The sequence below is a fragment of the Mesoplodon densirostris genome, chromosome 4 (assembly GCF_025265405.1).
Source record: "Mesoplodon densirostris isolate mMesDen1 chromosome 4, mMesDen1 primary haplotype, whole genome shotgun sequence".
Lineage (NCBI taxonomy): Eukaryota > Metazoa > Chordata > Mammalia > Artiodactyla > Ziphiidae > Mesoplodon > Mesoplodon densirostris.
The window spans coordinates 25,565,064-25,581,802 of NC_082664.1; the positions used below are offsets into that span (position 1 = coordinate 25,565,064).

Here is a 16,739-nt window from a genome sequence, read left to right on the forward strand (position 1 = left end):
TTTAAAAGTAGCATCAAGACAATTTTTGTTTTAGTATTTCAAAGATATATCACCAGTCTGACATATCGTATCATTTAAAAAAATCTGTCCATGAAGTTTCTCAGTGCAGTATTTAACCCTTTCTCTTTTTCTAAAACCAAACTCTCTCCACCCTCTCTCCTCAGGTCAGGCCCCAAATGCTATAGAAATTTATGCAGGCAGATTTGCCGTTATCCTCAGAGGTAAGGAAAGGGTTAACACCACCTGGTCATTTTCTGTCATAAAATGGCCACTTGCAAACAGCTAACCGCACAAACACCCATCCCAGATTTTAGAGAGGCGGGCTCGGGTGCTGGTTAAAAGGAGTTGTATGATGTTATCATAATTGATTGGGGTCTCTGCTATGGTTTCAAAGGCCCCCAGACCAACCCCCTCATGAAGCCCATCTCCGTCTTCCTGCCTGAATGCTCAGACTGAATCAAGCGCCCAGAGCATTTGAGGAGAAGGCGAGACAGGCACATGGGGAGGAGGTCTTGGGCACCTTTGACATCCTACCTATTTCACTCTGTGATCCTGCATCTTGAAGCAAGAAAATTCTTTTTTTTTTAATGGGAAAGAGAGGGAATAAAGGGTGGCTAATTTTCTTGTGCTGGTCACCAGACAAGGTATTTTGTGCCAGAGATCAGAGTATCTATCCTTTTATTAATATCTGTTTGGAGTCAGGGACACACAGCATAAAAGGTCTAGAGCAGAGTCAATGGGTGTTAGTAGGGGTTGCGCAGCATGGTCAGAGAAATGTCTCAGGTTAACTGTTACCAGGCTGCCCAGTTGAACCTAAGTTTGGTTTTCAATTGTGGGAATTCCTATAAGAATTTGTTTAAAGCCGGACATTAAAAGGCAGAAGTAAAACGATACAGAAAAGGAGAAAATTACAGGAAAAAAATACAGTTAGAAACTGTGCTTTTCTTCTAGCTAAGGTTAATCCAATAGTTTTGGAGGACTTGTGGAAGATAATGCCACGATTTGAATTTCCTGAAGAAAACCATTTTAAGCAAGTGAGAAGGAAACCAGTGGCAAATGACAAGGCAGAATGAAACTACGTGAATCCAGATAGGAGCAATTTATAGCACCCAAGCATTCTGAGGAAGGGGAAAGGAAGCTTATTTGTTCCCCAGAAGAACATCTCTTGAGAAAAATCTGGGTTTGGTTTCGTGCGGTTAGGTTTGTCATGTGTCGTCAACCGCAACAGAAAAGTGGGAGCAAACAGCCCTGGAGCAACTGGTACGATCACCTGACAGAGGAGGCCATGCCCCTGGTGAGGACTGGGGAAGGGGAGGGCAGGGAGGGAGGAAGAAGTGGGGCCTCAGCTGCCGGTTCGCCTACCATCCCCCGAGGCTGGAGAAATGCCCCTCACTGGTGGATTCAAAAAGAGGGGAAGCAGAAGTATGGGCGTGCTTCAGACAAGGAAGGGGAAAGAGCCTAAAGCAACAACCCCAAGAACTTTAAACAAGAAGTGGTTTTCTGCTTTGGTGTCTGTGCTGCTGAGGATGTATTCTTAGTCAAGGACCTGGACTAGGCAGAGGTGTTGGCTTGGGCTTGTCCTTCTGGGTTCACTCAAGTGATTCCATGCACTGAATGGTGTCTTTAAAACAATGTGAGGACTTGGAGCTTTCAAGATAGCAGACAACTGGGTATGTTAAGAAGTGAAAAATTATTTTGCTACTTTACTTGAAGAATAAGTTTGAGGAGAAAAATCTACCCCAGTTCCTTGTTCACAGGCTCTGAGAGGGTGCTCTTGATAGTGATGATGTATTTTTTAATGAAAAATGAATCAGAAGAACTGACCTGGGAAGGCAATTTCCTTTAGACCTCCAGTAGCAGCCGAAGTCCTCTCTCTGCCTGAGCCTTGGCATGGTATTTGAGGGATGTGGGTATGTGTGTGTGTGCTGTTCATTCTGTTTCAGTTTTTTCATTTAATTTTAGTAAATAAGGAGAAATTATTATTTTCTATATTGATGAGCTTCAGGTTGAGCACGGAAGACGTGAATGTTTCTAGGAGTTTTATGTCTTCAGTGATGCATACTGTAAACAGTAGTCTGCAAGTCCATGTTTCCAGAGAGAGAACATCTGGAGAATCTGAATGCAATTAACCAAGCTGCATGGCACTGCCTACAAGCCTCCACCACTGAAGAAGGGTTGCCTGCATTCTGCTGAGGATTCTTACAGGCCCATGAATGAGTCTGTACCAATACTGATTGACTTTTCTGCTGTATGGCTCAATTCAAACCAAGGACTAAGAAAAAGATGCCTTCCATGCATGTTTAAAAGGTGACCATCATGAAAGCAGTTAGAAGTCATTAAGTCTGTCACATCACTGATCCACAGTATTGATCTGTGGAGGTAACGGACAACCCATGATGACTGAGTAGTTTAGAGACATGGGTAAGTCCCACCTCTGTGACCTACTTTCTTTGTTTCACATCTATCAAGCAATCATAAAAACACTATTGATTTATCTCAGAAAGTTACTGTGAGATTAAAATAAGGTTTTCAAAATATTTAAAAATACTATAATATTAAAAATTATTATATCTTTTAATACTAAGAGATAAAAATATGATTGGTCAATGGCCAACCTTAAAGCTTTTAAAAACGTGCTATGTGTAGCTGGACATTGCTCATGGCTGCTATTGCCACGGCTGGCTATCTCAGAAAGCAAGGCCCTTGGGAAATCCTAGTCCCCTTGATATTTAAGAGACACGTTACATCAGAAAAATACAGACATTTATATCATGACCTTATATGTGTGAACAATTTGAAATAAATTGGAATATCATTCGTGCCTGTGCTAGAAAAGAGACACAACTTACATGGAGAGAGGGATCCTCTGAAATTAGTTTTGGGGATTGTGTATGTAAATGCGCACTCTGCTTGGAGATGTCTTCTACTATCATGAAAAAAAAAGGGTAATATGAATTCATGACACAGAGAAAAAAAGCATTTATGAAGGGCTATATTCTAGGGAGTGGGGGAAGAGAACCTTCAAACAAAGCATGAGTATGAAGAGTTGTGTACACATGTACAAGGAATTTAAGTTCAGTTTTCTGTGTTAGGTTTGAAAGAAAGTAAATTCAAACCAGTCATTGTGGCGAACCATACCCTTCAGGGAAAAAAGAAGTGGCCATTGTTTCTAGAGAAGCACAGTGCTCTTTTGCCTAAGACGCCTCAACTTAGGAGAGCTACACCGATCATGTGCAGAAAGGAGCCAGGAGGCAAAAGCAGAGTCTTTTAAAAAAGCACACCTCTCGGGCTTCCCTGGTGGCGCAGCGGTTGAGAGTCCGCCTGATGATGCAGGGAACGCGGGTTTGTGCCCTGGTCCGGGAAGATCCCACGTGCCGCGGAGCGGCTGGGCCCATGAGCCATGGCCGCTGAGCCTGCGCGTCTGGAGCCTGTGCTCCGCAACAGGAGAGGCCGCAGCGGTGAGAGGCCCGCAGACCGCAAAAAGAAAAAAAAAAAAAAAGCACACCTCCCAGATTTTCGTGACAGTTTAAAATTCAAAAAATAATGCTTCTAGGAATACACCTGGGATCCATGACTGTGTGTACGTGTGTATGTGTGAGAGACAGAGAGGAAGAGAGAGAGACAGAGAGAGAGAGGACACCTGTTCATCTCTTTCTTCATCCCCTTTTATCTCTCTCCACCTCCATTTTTCCTTCTAAGATGTGAGACCTGTCATTGTTGGCCTTCTAATCTTACAAAACAACATCTAAAAAGGAAAAAAAAAAAAGTGCATTTCCCCAGGACCCCATGGGGCTGAATATTCCTTATATCTCTGGCTCTGTCTTACTTTGAAATAGACAGTTAAAAACTGACCCTATCTTCTTTTCTGTGAGCTAGTTAGGAGGGCACATTTGTTTTCGTTTTAGTTGTGGGAGGCATTATTTTTTTATTTTTATTTCTTCTGTTGTTTTTCAGAGAACTTGACAGTAGGCTACTGGTGGTGGTTTCAGGTATGCACTCTGGTTGGTTGGTTTCAGGTGGGGAGGATGGTGTAGGGAGGGGAAGGTGAGGGGGACAGGGGAATGCCAGTCCCTGCAGGCTGCTCAGTACACTCTGTTCTCAAGGCTGTTTGCTATGCGGGCCGCAGGCTTTGGGCCTTTGAAGGGTTGAATACCATCTTTTGATTTACCATGGCTGATGGTGGGGAGGATTGGAAACTCAAGAACACCCACAAAGATCTAGCAAAAGAGAAAAACAAAACCCAAAATAACCAAACACACACATACACAAACCAAAGAAAAACCAAGAGACACACTGACAACAGAAATCAAATGTGCTTGGAAAAGAAAAAGGGCATAGTGTTGTAAAAGCTGCAACTTGGGGAAAAAAAAAGAGAGACACAACTAAACAAGCCACTGCTCAAAACAGTCTTCTGTGTCCTAGAGATTTTTAGGATTGTTGTATCGTCATTTTTCAAGAGTGACTAGTTGACCTGACAGCAGATAAGACTGGTATTGATTTCCCACCTTCCCACCAGGACATCTAGGGTTGTGTATCGTCCTGCATCTGATACATTTGTCCATCATGTCTTCTCCATGCCTCTGACAAGCCATTCCACTGACATCTTTATGATGGAGTTGTGTATCTAAACATATTCTACATAGCCAAACAAATCAGAGGCTTAGAAAGTTTGAGCGCAGCTGTATCACTAATCTTGTCAACACACAGGGCACTGACTTTCTACTGAGTAGAATCAGCAGAAATAGAGATTGCTTTTTTTCCTTCCAAAAACCAAGAGGTCCTCACTCTCCATAGAAGATTGATTAGAATCCAGTCAAGAAGGTCAGCAACCAGAGAGGATGTGAGGCCATAAAAGAGGGATGTCCAAAGTATCATTATAGGTAATTACAGTAGAAGAACAGGTCCTCTCTCAATAAAGCTACAAATTTGAAACTGTCATAATTTTTCAACACTAAGGAAAACTGGATATGTATTATATAAGAACAGAGTAACTGGTAACAGTGTGACTTAATAATTTTTATCAAAAGGGCTGTCTAGTAAGGGTAGGAATGTCAGGAAGGAGGAAGGGATACATATCAGGAGCCACACCATCCTTCCATGTGTCACAGACTCTGAACTTATAGAATTTTTCCCCAATGGGACAACAGAAGTAATGTGACTTGTGCTCCCCACTAGGAGAAAGTAAATATAAGGAGATACTAGTGTCATCAAGGCCACCAGAATTTCCCATGTGAACAGTCCTTGTGGAGCTTCAAACGATGCATTTCTCATCCCACTCACATGGCTTCGTTCTCTCAAACACCACCCTCCCATTTTGCTTCCAACTCATGCCCTGTCCCTGTCCTCTGCTTTGACTGTTTTGAGTGGTGACCAAGGAGTTGGACTTAATGGGAATGTGCTTGATCAAAAGATGGACCAAAGTAGCGTGTTTTACACAAAGCTAAACGATTCAAAAAACCAAGAAAGGAAACTTAGAAAACAAATCTTCTAGTAAAGAAACCACCACTGTCAGAAACCAGAAATTGACATCAAAACCTCATGCAGAAACAAGAACGTGTTTGTTGCTGTGGGGATTTATCCTTGGCCTATTAAACAAGAGGTGAGCAGCTAAATTTCAAGAAACAAACAAAGAATTCAGTCAAACCAATGAAAATCAGAAAAGAAAGGGAAGACAAGCCCAAACAGAGTGGCAGAGGGTACTTCATACGATACCTAAGTTAACCATGAGCTTCACGCGCCCCCCATCCAGCTCCAAACGCAGGGTGTCAGCAGAGTCCCTGGAGGTAGTAGCCACCAGCAGCCCATAAGCTCGCTGGGACATGAAGCGGAAGGACACGTCCTCTGCCTCGGTGTGCATGACCATGGGCATGACGATCTTCATGTACATGCTGCCGTCGTAGCTCAGGATGGATGCCTCTGCAGAGAAGAAAGGAGGGGATGGTCAGGGTGAAGGATGCCAGAGTCTGCCTCTGCTTCCAGGGTAAGCACAGTCGAAGGAGAGGGCACCAAATTAGTAGACAGGTGGCTTGTGCTTGCTAGACCTCCACTGCCACTTATAAGCTGTATGCAGACCCCTTAAACTCTGAGGCTCTATTTCCTCATTTGTAAAAGGCATCTGATGGCACTGGTCCCTGCCCTACCACACTCACTGACTTGTCAATGGTACCACATGAAATAATGGATGTGAAGGCATTTTGCAAAAGTGAAAATGCCCTCACAAATGGCAGTAATTATGTATGCTGTAGACACGACAAAGCAAAACAAGACACTGAACAAAACTTGAGTCCTGTAAATATTTCATGAAGAACAGGAGGGAAGCAGCAGTTTATAACCACCTCAGCAAACAAATACATTCTTGCCAGAGTGCTGCTAGAAAAAGAAAAGAGCAGCAGCATACAATGGCCACTTTTATCTCTCTGGATATGTATCATGGAAGAATATATGCATAAATGAATGTATCTTTATGTCAATATTAGTAGTGCCAGAGAACAAATATCAGGTGCATATGTAGTTAAACACCTAATGGTACAAAATAAAGTATGTATCTCAATGTATACCTTTGTGTGTATCTTGGTGAGTATGTTCTACTATTAACATAGTATTTTTAAGGGGAGGGTGATGAAGCAAAAAACTTAATATAGGAATCAGCTGAAACAAAATTTGTTTCAGAATTCATATTAATTTGCTTAAAAGATTTCAAACACAAGGGGTACCATGAATAGAATACTATTCAATGGAAAATAAGTCTAAATAAGGAAAGTTATTTGATCTAAAAACTATCAGATTATTGAGTGTTGAAAGACCACATCATGAAATGCTGACATAATAGTACTTACACAGTTCTCCTTTTTAAAATTAATTAATTAATTAATTTATTAATTAATTAATTTATTTATTTATTGGCTGCATTGTGTTTTCGTTGCTGCGTGCGGGCTTTCTCTAGTTGAGGCGAGCAGGAGGCTACTCTTTGCTGTGGCACGCGGGCTTCTCATTGCTGTGGCTTCTCTTATTGTGAAGCACAGGCTTTAGGTATGCGGGCTTCAGTAGTTGTGGCACGTGGGCTCAGTAGTTGTGGCTCGTGGGCTCTAGAGTGCAGGCTCAGTAGTTGTGGCACACGAGCTTAGCTGCTCCATAGCATGTGGGATCTTCCCGGACCAGGGCTCCAACCCATGTCCCCTGCACTGGTAGGCGCATTCTTAACCCCTGCGCCACCAGAGAAGTCCCCAGTTCTCCTATTTTGTTCCTCTTTTCCTCCTTTACTACTTCCTTTTGTCTTAAGTGAATATTTCCTAGCATATTATTTTAATTCCTTTGATGGTTCTTAATTAAATAACCAAGTAACTAAGAGCTACTTTCTTAGTGGTTGGTCTAGGGCTTACAACATACATCTTAATTTATCAGAATCTACTTCATATTTATACTAACTTAATTCCAGTAAGATACAGAAACTTTACTCTTACATAGCTTTCTTCTGGTCCTCCTTTTTGTGTTATTATTGTTATTCATATAATGTCTATATATGTTTCAAACTCAAAAATACATTGTTATAATTATTGCTTTATAAAAACTTCTTTTTATGAAGTGAAGAAAGGAGAGCGCAGATATATTTATAGAGGTTTTTTTAAATAAGCTTATTATTTACCAGATAACAGACTGTAGCACGTCTGGATACTGTTCTCCCCTCCCTGACCACCACCAGGGCTACTTCTTTCTGTTTGTTCATTCATTTATTTGTTTAATGACTTGGGTGAACTAATTCTGTGACATATTTTCCCAGCAGTGTGAAGGCTCTGATGTCCTTGTTCAGATATTTTTCCATTTTTTATCTTTTAGCCTGTGTTCCTAGGTGTTGTTCCTAGGTCAGTATAAGCCACTTATTGCTCAACTATTATACCTAGGCCCCCTTGGTCAGTTAACTTTTACTCATTACCTGGTGGATTTGTGTGACTTGGAGACTGCTTTCACAGTTCAGTAAGCTTAAGACTTTGCCTCACATTCAGCCAGGGACTAGTACTTGGAAGTTGCCCCTCCTGTCACTCCTGAGTCGGTGCAGTCTTGGAAATATGCAGTCCTCCAGGCCACCAAGGATAAGTGTGGTTTTAGCTTTAAGCCTGGTCTCCTAGGGGTATCCCCTGGCTAAAAGCAGCTGATCATTCAGTCAGTTAAGAGGTTGTACTTAAGCCCCTTGAGCCAATAGGCTCTTCCTCTTACTGATGGATGTATGTATAGCTTGGTAATACTTTCAAATCTTCCCCATCTCCTCCTCTAATTAGCTCTGAGTGGGTGTATCCCAGCAAATGTGTACAACCATCTAGACCTCCATGGCTTCTTCTACCCCTGATTCTCTTTGCTAAACTTCTGACATTAGCAAACTTCTGGTCTGCCATTTCACTCATTGCTGCTAGTATCATAGACCTACCTGTCCCTTCAGAATTGATAGTGACCAAGATCACCATTATTTTCAAAAGTCCTTTACCCATAAACTTCTCTAATCCTTGTTCTAAACAGCCAGGCAGAGCTTTAGAGCTCTTCATCCTAATAACTTGCATCTACCCTAGAGCAGAACCTCTGTGCCACTACTCAACCCAGTTGTGTGCAGAAACAGTGGCCCACTTCTCCCTGAGTGACATTCCCATTCTAAAAGTGGGCCTGGGAGGAAGATGATAGGTCCTGGTCTTCTCAGCTTGCCCCTCCTAACAGGAAACATGACTAAGCTGGGGCAGGGACAATTGGAGCCCCTATATTCTTGACATGCCGAACCTGGGATAGAGCTTCTGCTCTATGAATGGAGATTTGGAGAATAGTAGGAGAAGTGAGCCCTCCTCTTGGCTGTGCCTATCAGGAATATTGCTTCTGCAACATGGAACTGGGGAGAGTTGAGAGGCACCAGTAGCCTGACCATCTGAGGTGAAACTGTAGTCCTAGTGTAACTGGTTGGAGAGGGAGATCCTGTCTTCTTGGCCATAACCACCTGGAATGAAGATTCCAGAACAAGGAGCAGGGCTGGGGTAGGAGAAGGGAGCAGGTTGTGGTTTAAATACCATAGCTGTCACTTTTCTTAGTGAGATTTAGTAGATCTCTTACATAAATGTTTCTCCATTTGTTGTCTGTCCTTAGAACAATTTTCAGAGATTTTAAATGGTTGTGTGTGTTTTAATAATTTTCACCAATTAAATGGTTGTTTCACTGGGGAGATCTGCTAAGTTCCTCATCCAGCCATTCTAGAGTTCCCTATTTTGATTATTACAAATGTCTTATATATCTTTTTCCATAAAAATTCCTGGACTCCAGATTCAGGTGAGGTTCCCTGGTTGGTAGCACTTTGCATTTATTGTTGCACATCACTCCTGGAGAAATTAAGCACACGTTTTGTTCACCTCAACTGGAAGAGTACTCTTGGAAGCTTGGGCTTGTTTTCCTCCAGACTTTGCCCCACATGCTTTTTCCCTTTGCTGATTTTACTCTGTAACTTTTGCTGTAATAAACCATGACCATGAATATAATATCTCAAGTCCTGTGAGTGCTTCTAGAGAAATATTCAAATTGAGAGTGGTTCTGGGAACCTCTGATACCCACATACAGTTGTCCTCAGGGTACTGGGGGATTGGTTCCAGGACCCCTTGCGGACAACAAAATCTTTGGATGCTCAATCACTTATGTAAAATGGCACAGTATTTGCATATAACCTACAAATATCCTCCCATATACTTAAAATCATCTCTAGATACTTATAATACCTCATACAATAAAAACGCTATGTAAATAATAGTGTTAAATACAATGTAAATGCTCTGTAAATAGTTGCCAGTGTGGCAAATTCAAGTTTTGCTTTTTGGAAATTTCTGGAATTTTAAAAATATTTTTGATCTAAAGTTGGTTGAGTCCATGGCTATGGAACCCAAGGATATTATCAACTGTATTCTTTGTTCTACATTCATAATGTGTATGATCATTATGTGTTTGTTGTATATTCTAATATGGTCATTATTCTCACCATGCCTTTTGCCACAGTTTCTCCATTTCTAAGTAATTTTATTTCACCTTTTAAGTGCTTGGATTTTATGGTAACATCTTTTTATTTTATTTTATTTTTTGTTGTTTTTTCTTTTAAACATACCCATCAGTTTCTTTTTTTTTAACATCTTTATTGGAGTATAATTGTTTTACATTGTTGTGTTAGCTGCGGCTGTATAACAAAGTGAATCAGCTATACGTATACATATATCCCCATATCCTCTCCCTCTTGCGTCTCCCTCCCACCTTCCCTATCCCACCCCTCTAGGTGGTCACAAAGTATATGGTAACACCTTTTTAAAAAGAATTCACTAGTATTATTATTACCAAAGTTTGTTCATGTTTGTGAAAGTCTATTTGTGCTCTTGATATTTCAATTACATCATGGCTGTGTGTAATTCTTGAGTCACACTTCATTTCATGCAGAATTTTATACACTTTGATTTATTGTTCTTGAGATTGTATAATGCCAACATTTCGTCTCATAGGTGGTAAATGATGTAAATTTTGTATAGATGCCTAAAGAATATTATTTTATTCCTTGAAGCCCAATGACATAATCAATACACATCTCAGTGTTGAATATACTATATCTGATTTTCTTAGAACCCATCATGCTATTTTGAACTTTATAGAGTCAGTTCTTTATATTAAGAACAAATTTCTGGTTTAATGCCTTTAGGTAATCTCTTTGTTAAAGTACTCAGTTTTTCTGTTTCCGAGGTCCAATTATCTTGTCTGTCCTCCATATCTCTTAGTTTCTTTATTATGGATTTCTGCTCTTTGACTTTTCATCAGCATTCACTGTGAAGCATTTTCCTTCTATCAATACCTCAATGTTTAGCCATGTATTCTCTGCACCCCTTTTGTTACTAATTATTTCAAATAAGTTATGTGATCATATTTTGGCTCTCAGATATTCCATATACAGTCTCTCTTTTCCATTCACTCATTTAATTTGTTTTTACTTTTTCTTTGAATTCTTGTACCATTAATTAAATTCTCTTAAAATATTCTACAGTGCAAATGAGCTACAGACTATATAGCTCATGGGAAATTTTTCTGTCCTTTGGTTTGTTTTCTTCTAGATCAAATTCCTTCAGTTTTCTAAGCTATACCTATGTTTTTTTTTATTTTATTTGCCTGATGTTTTCTATTTGCACTGTCATGTCACTGTCTTTCCTGCTCATACTCAGGTGGCTCTGTCCAGAGTTTCTAGTTGTTCACATATAGTTTCAGTGATTTACTGGCTCCCAGAGTCATCTACAGTTTAATGGCTTCATATTTTTAGTTCTATGTACTTTTTTTCCTGTAGGCTGACAGATAGCAATGTGGAAGGAAATGGATGGGAGAAATGAAGAGCTCAGCCGAGACTGTGTGTAACCTTCATTTAGCTTTCAGAGCCGTGCTGTCATTTCTGAAGCTTTGTTAAATGTCCTCTACTCTAAGACAGCCTGGTTGAAGAGTGCATCCCAAGGCCATGATGGTGGGAATGATACATTAGAACTTTTGAGCCCTTTAGCCCTGCTGACATCTCTTTTGATCCTCAGTCCTGTTGTTTGATTCTGTTACATGCAGTTGCCTCTTACATACATTCCCATTATTCTTCACTCAGATAAGAACATCTACTCAATCTATTTCTTTCCCTCTATAAAGGTATTTTAGGGATAATTCTCAATATTTTTTTATCAACTAGACAGTACTGTACCTGAGGAACACAGGCAGGGTTGGCAGCCTCATCATGTTTGACCATTCCTCTTAACTTGGCTTCAGAATCATTTATCTTGCTCCTATTTTTTGAGACTTACGACACTGAGTTGTGCCTGTTTCCTTACTTATGGCTGATGATTATTTGGCTGGTATACCCTTTTCTGTTTAACTTGAAAGAGAGTTTCTGGTAGGCAACTTTCCCCTATCATCTTCCTACCTCTTTTCATAATCAAATCATTGCATCTAACACCAAAGGAACAGATAGGAAATAATCAAAACTGAGGGTTCTTTAATGTTATTATAAGCATATGTTGTTTTAGATGTGATGAGGTCCTAATCAAGAAGATAAGTGAAAATTATAGGGAAAATTGACTGTAGAAAGTAAATGCTACAGAGAAGTTCTTCTTACCTACACAAACTTGGAAGTGACACCATTTACATTTCCTACAGTTTTAAAGGAGAAAGCCAGATTGGTAGGCATGGACAGGGAAGGGATAAAACAAAAGCACTAGAAAACACAATCTATGTAATGCTGCTAATGAATGCAATGGGTCCCTTGACATCAATACAGTACTATAAGCAACTAGCAATGTGCTTTCATGTAGCAGACTTCCCAGGTCTCACTTTGCACATAGCATACCAAGCAGACTTCCTAGCACTATCCACTGGCCCTTAAGCCATCTACTGTAGAGAGAAGATACTCTCATGGCCAGCCTTGAAAGCAAAGTACCAATAAACAATCACCCACCTCACCATCTTCTCTTTTTGTACCTTCAAGACATCCTCCTGCTCACTCATGCAGCTACTGGCCTCATACACTCCCTAAGTGTGTTTTATTCTAACAAAGCTTCCAAAATACACAGATTGCTTCCTCTCTACCCAGACTGGGCTGATCTTAAACACTGTGCAAATCTATGCAGGAATGCCCACCAGGTTCTAATTCTGTATTTTGCAGCAGCAGGAGCAACATACATTTCTAGGTCTGAGCAGACCCAACAGTAGCCAATAGTTCCAGGGAATCAAAACTGATATGAGGTGATGTCCTCCCTCTCATGGATAAGGCTGAGAAGAACTAACTTTTCACATTCTCAACATCATGCTGCCATTACATACAGTTCGATTGCTTTCCCATCCCCAAACAATTAAAGCACTCTAAAGCCATGACAGAAGCATTCTCTTTAGTCATGACAACCCAAAATATCTCCAGACATTGTCAAATGCCTCTTGGGGGAAAAATCCCCACCCCAACCCAAGTGAGAACCACAATGATGATCCCAAATGGGCTAGAGTATATGGATTGGAGTGATAAAGTTAAGACTGAAGGGAGATGCAGAGGGTCCATTATAAAAGAGCTAATAAGCACAATTAGGAAGTTTGGATATTAGTTAACATAAGAGGGTCTTTAAGACAGGAAATGACACGATAAGACTTGCTTTTTAGGCTAACTCTGGTGCTGCAGGGAAGACAGAATGGCATGGTAAGAGATTAGATGCAATCTTACCCAATTTTCCTCCAGATACTATTGCTGCTGCTTTATTTTGCAAACGTATTATGAAATTTCAAAACAATATTTATAAATGATGGTGGTATGTTTCTTAGAATTGATCTGACTCTTTGAGTCAATTCAAGAAAGCTCTACCAGGCAGAGCTGCAATTACACATATTCAGAATCATTGCTCAGTGTGCTGTCTCTATGAGTATATAAGCTTGGAGTTAGAAATTTTGGGTAGAATCCTATTTTTATTTTTATTTTTTTGGCCTCACCGGCATGTGGGATCTTAGCACAGCATGTGGGATAATCTTAGTTCCCCGACCAGGGATCGAACCCATGCCCCCTGCATTGGAAGCATGGAGTCCTAACCACGGGACCACCAGGGAAGTCTTAGATCTGTAAGTTATTTAACTGTGAAATATTCTTGGGCTTCAGTTTCCCCATTTGTAACATGTATAATAATAATATTGAATCAGCCAGGATACTAATAGGAAACAGATGGCCAACTCAAATTATGCCATTTGATGAAGGTTTAATAAAAGTAATATTTACAAAGGTAAAGGTAGGGAATAGTGAACCCTTCAGAGGTAATATGGTATTTAGGGCTATTAAAAGCAGACCCATATTATTACTATGTCTAGGCCTGATAGAGCAAGTGGAAGGTCAATTGCCAGAACCTTGAAGGGGGAGTGGAAGAGGGAGAGAGAGAGAACAAGGGTGCACTATGAGTGCCTCACAAGACTGTGACCTTATGTCAAGGAGTGCAGCCAGTTGGCAGCCATATCACAGACAAGAAATTAAATATTCAGACCTCATTCTCATCATTCCTGCATGCTTCCCATTGGGCAAATTCAACTGGAATACAAAAGGGTAAGAGAGGCTGTTAATGCAATCCCTATAGGATAACCTTCCAGGGTACAAAGCTGAGTAAAAACGTATGAAGAAGAGTGAAGAATGGATCCAGGGTTGCAAAGAAAAGCTATCCATCACAAAGGTGAGCCCAAGAGAATGACTGCGAAGATATCCAAATGTCTGAAATTAATGGGTCCTCAATGAATGTTACATGTGTACGTGCACACACATGTGTTTTAATTTCCCTGATGTCTAGAGATGACCCATTGTTTTCACGTGCAGATACTTCCATATTAGAGGCATCATTGATCAGTAGAAAGAGCTTAGGTGTCTGGAGGCCAACATTCCACTCCCAGCTCCACCTCTTATGGGCGTGCAACCTTAGGAAAGTTGCACATTCTCTGACTTTCCTTTTCCTTTATGTACATCTTCAATCATTTTCAAAAGTCATATAAGAAAATACATTTGAAAGAGCTCTGCAAACTATAAAGTGGAATGTAATTGTGAAGGGTTAAAGTGTTTTGTTAGTCTTCCTCTTTATTATAAAGTCTACTTTGGTTAAATAGAGAAATAAGGTAGACATTCTGCTTTCTTCTGTTCTCAAATTCCCTATACAATGGGTCTACTTTCATAATAATGGTAGAGATTGCATTCAAGAACACTAGAGCCCTATTATTTACCTTTGATAATAAGCATGGCTCATTAATCATAGGCAGACTATGTTCAGTGACTGAACCTGACATCCAGCTACGATTTCCATCCTGAAAAACAGACAGCACTATTCTGTAGACTTTCATTTTTGCCCAAAGCTTGCTGTCTCACTCTGTCATATTCTTCCTGTCAGTATTCCAGAGAATACATTTGCTCTCTCATTATCACTGATGATCGGTTACTAAAAATTTGAATTAAAAAAGTTTTACCTCTGATCCATCAACAAGGATGACTGATTGTATGGAACTATATTGAATGGATTTGTATACTTATCACCTTTACTTTATTCTAGAACACTGTTAGACAACAGCATTGAGCAGACACAGTAAAGTGATTAATGGCCAACTTGTAGCCTGTCCTGGTTGTGTTTCCCAGGCTAGTTTTTGATGTTTTCATTCCCAAATGACTGGATTGAAGGCTCAGAGAACTGTTCTGCACACAGCTGTGCTCACCAGAACGTGATCGCTCCATTATTGTCTAAGGCCAGACCAGAGAAACAAGTTCTCCAGGGCAGCAAAAGAGAAGACATTTTCTACTTGTCAACTGTTCTGCAATGTAACAGCTCAACAAACCTCAGTTATGTACAGATTTCTTATAAGAAGAGACTGGGCCAGTATTTCAACATGAACCAAAGTCAAATTGTCTAGGAATATAAAATACATTTCCTAGAAAAGTCAAACCAATGAAGAAATTGCCAGAAGTCTAATTAGCTGATTAAAGTAGAAACAGTCTCTTGTGATTTTATAAGGAAAAAAAAGAATACAGAAGTTGTAAAATTACTCTTTCTGAATTGCAGAGAAATTTAGAGTTCAAAACTTAAAATTTACCTTCATTCAAACCTTTATTTCAAAACTGAGGAGACTGAGGTAATATTTAAAACCTTTGACTGTTTTTTTCTTAAGGAGATATTAAAGACCTTCCTTTTTTTCCTATTTGGGATCCTGCTTCCAAAATCAGGCTGTATAAAATCAGCAATGATCTGAAACAGGTGAATCAATAGATACATACACACACACACACACACACACACACACACACACACACTTAAAGATCTATTGAAGCACCTAGTTCAGAGTACTGTTGATACATATATATGATATATATGATATACATATATCATATGTATATAAGATATATGTTATATATATGACATATATGATATGTGTACAAGCTGTTTCCAACACTACTTAAGCAAAGTTAACTATGGAATGGAAGTACAGAAGAACTGTGACAGTGCCAGACATTGCACCCAATTCACGATGGACATGAATTAAAAGGTATTTTTTCTAACGGGTGTAACTAAGAGAATTAATAGAGGGACATCTCACAACTCTACATTCGTGTACAGTAGAATCTGGAGTTGCACGGGTTAATAAACTAGCCTTGGAATTGAATTCCACATAGTTCTGCAAAACTTAGAATGTTGTTAGAGTGTATGTTGGATCCTATGTAGTGTCTCAGGTTGACACATCAGTTCATCAACCCCCTGGCCAACTCTTGCTCAGTAGAACATGCTCTTCTACATCATATGTGGTATTCATTTCCAAATCATTAGGGCACATTTTTAAGCTAATAGTTGGGCTTATTTAATCAAAACATAGTATTTTAGTGCCTATTATGTTTTCCGGCACTGTGCTAGACTGGGGATCTAGAAATCGACAAAGTCCCCACCTGTGGAGCTTTAATATTAGCTATAGTCTCCTGGGGGTAATGGTTGAATAGAAGTAACCTTGTTAGTTGAGTGATATAAGTGGTAAGTAGCTATTGTAACACTCTAGGGAGAAAAAAAAAATCAACAGGCATTGCTCAGATTTTCTTATTCTCAAGCCTTCTATCAATATCATGGTATAAGACCTTTCGAAGAGTAAGACATCAGATAATTTTATCAAGGCATAAGCCACAGCCATGGAATGTCTAACAATTATGTCTCAATTCCTTTGTCCTAAAAGATGGGGGTGCA

General features: G+C 39.9%; 1 protein-coding gene across 5 annotated transcripts in view; it reads right to left on the reverse strand.

Moving 5' to 3' along the window:
• The window catches only part of NRXN3 (neurexin 3), a 1,648,921-nt gene that overhangs the window by 1,070,045 nt on the left and 562,137 nt on the right, over window positions 1–16,739 (reverse strand). For all 5 annotated transcript variants that reach the window (XM_060097971.1, XM_060097970.1, XM_060097973.1 and 2 more), the window contains one exon: window positions 5,713–5,916. In XM_060097971.1, coding sequence (XP_059953954.1) covers window positions 5,713–5,916 — 204 coding nt within the window. The remainder of the gene's footprint in view (window positions 1–5,712; window positions 5,917–16,739) is intronic.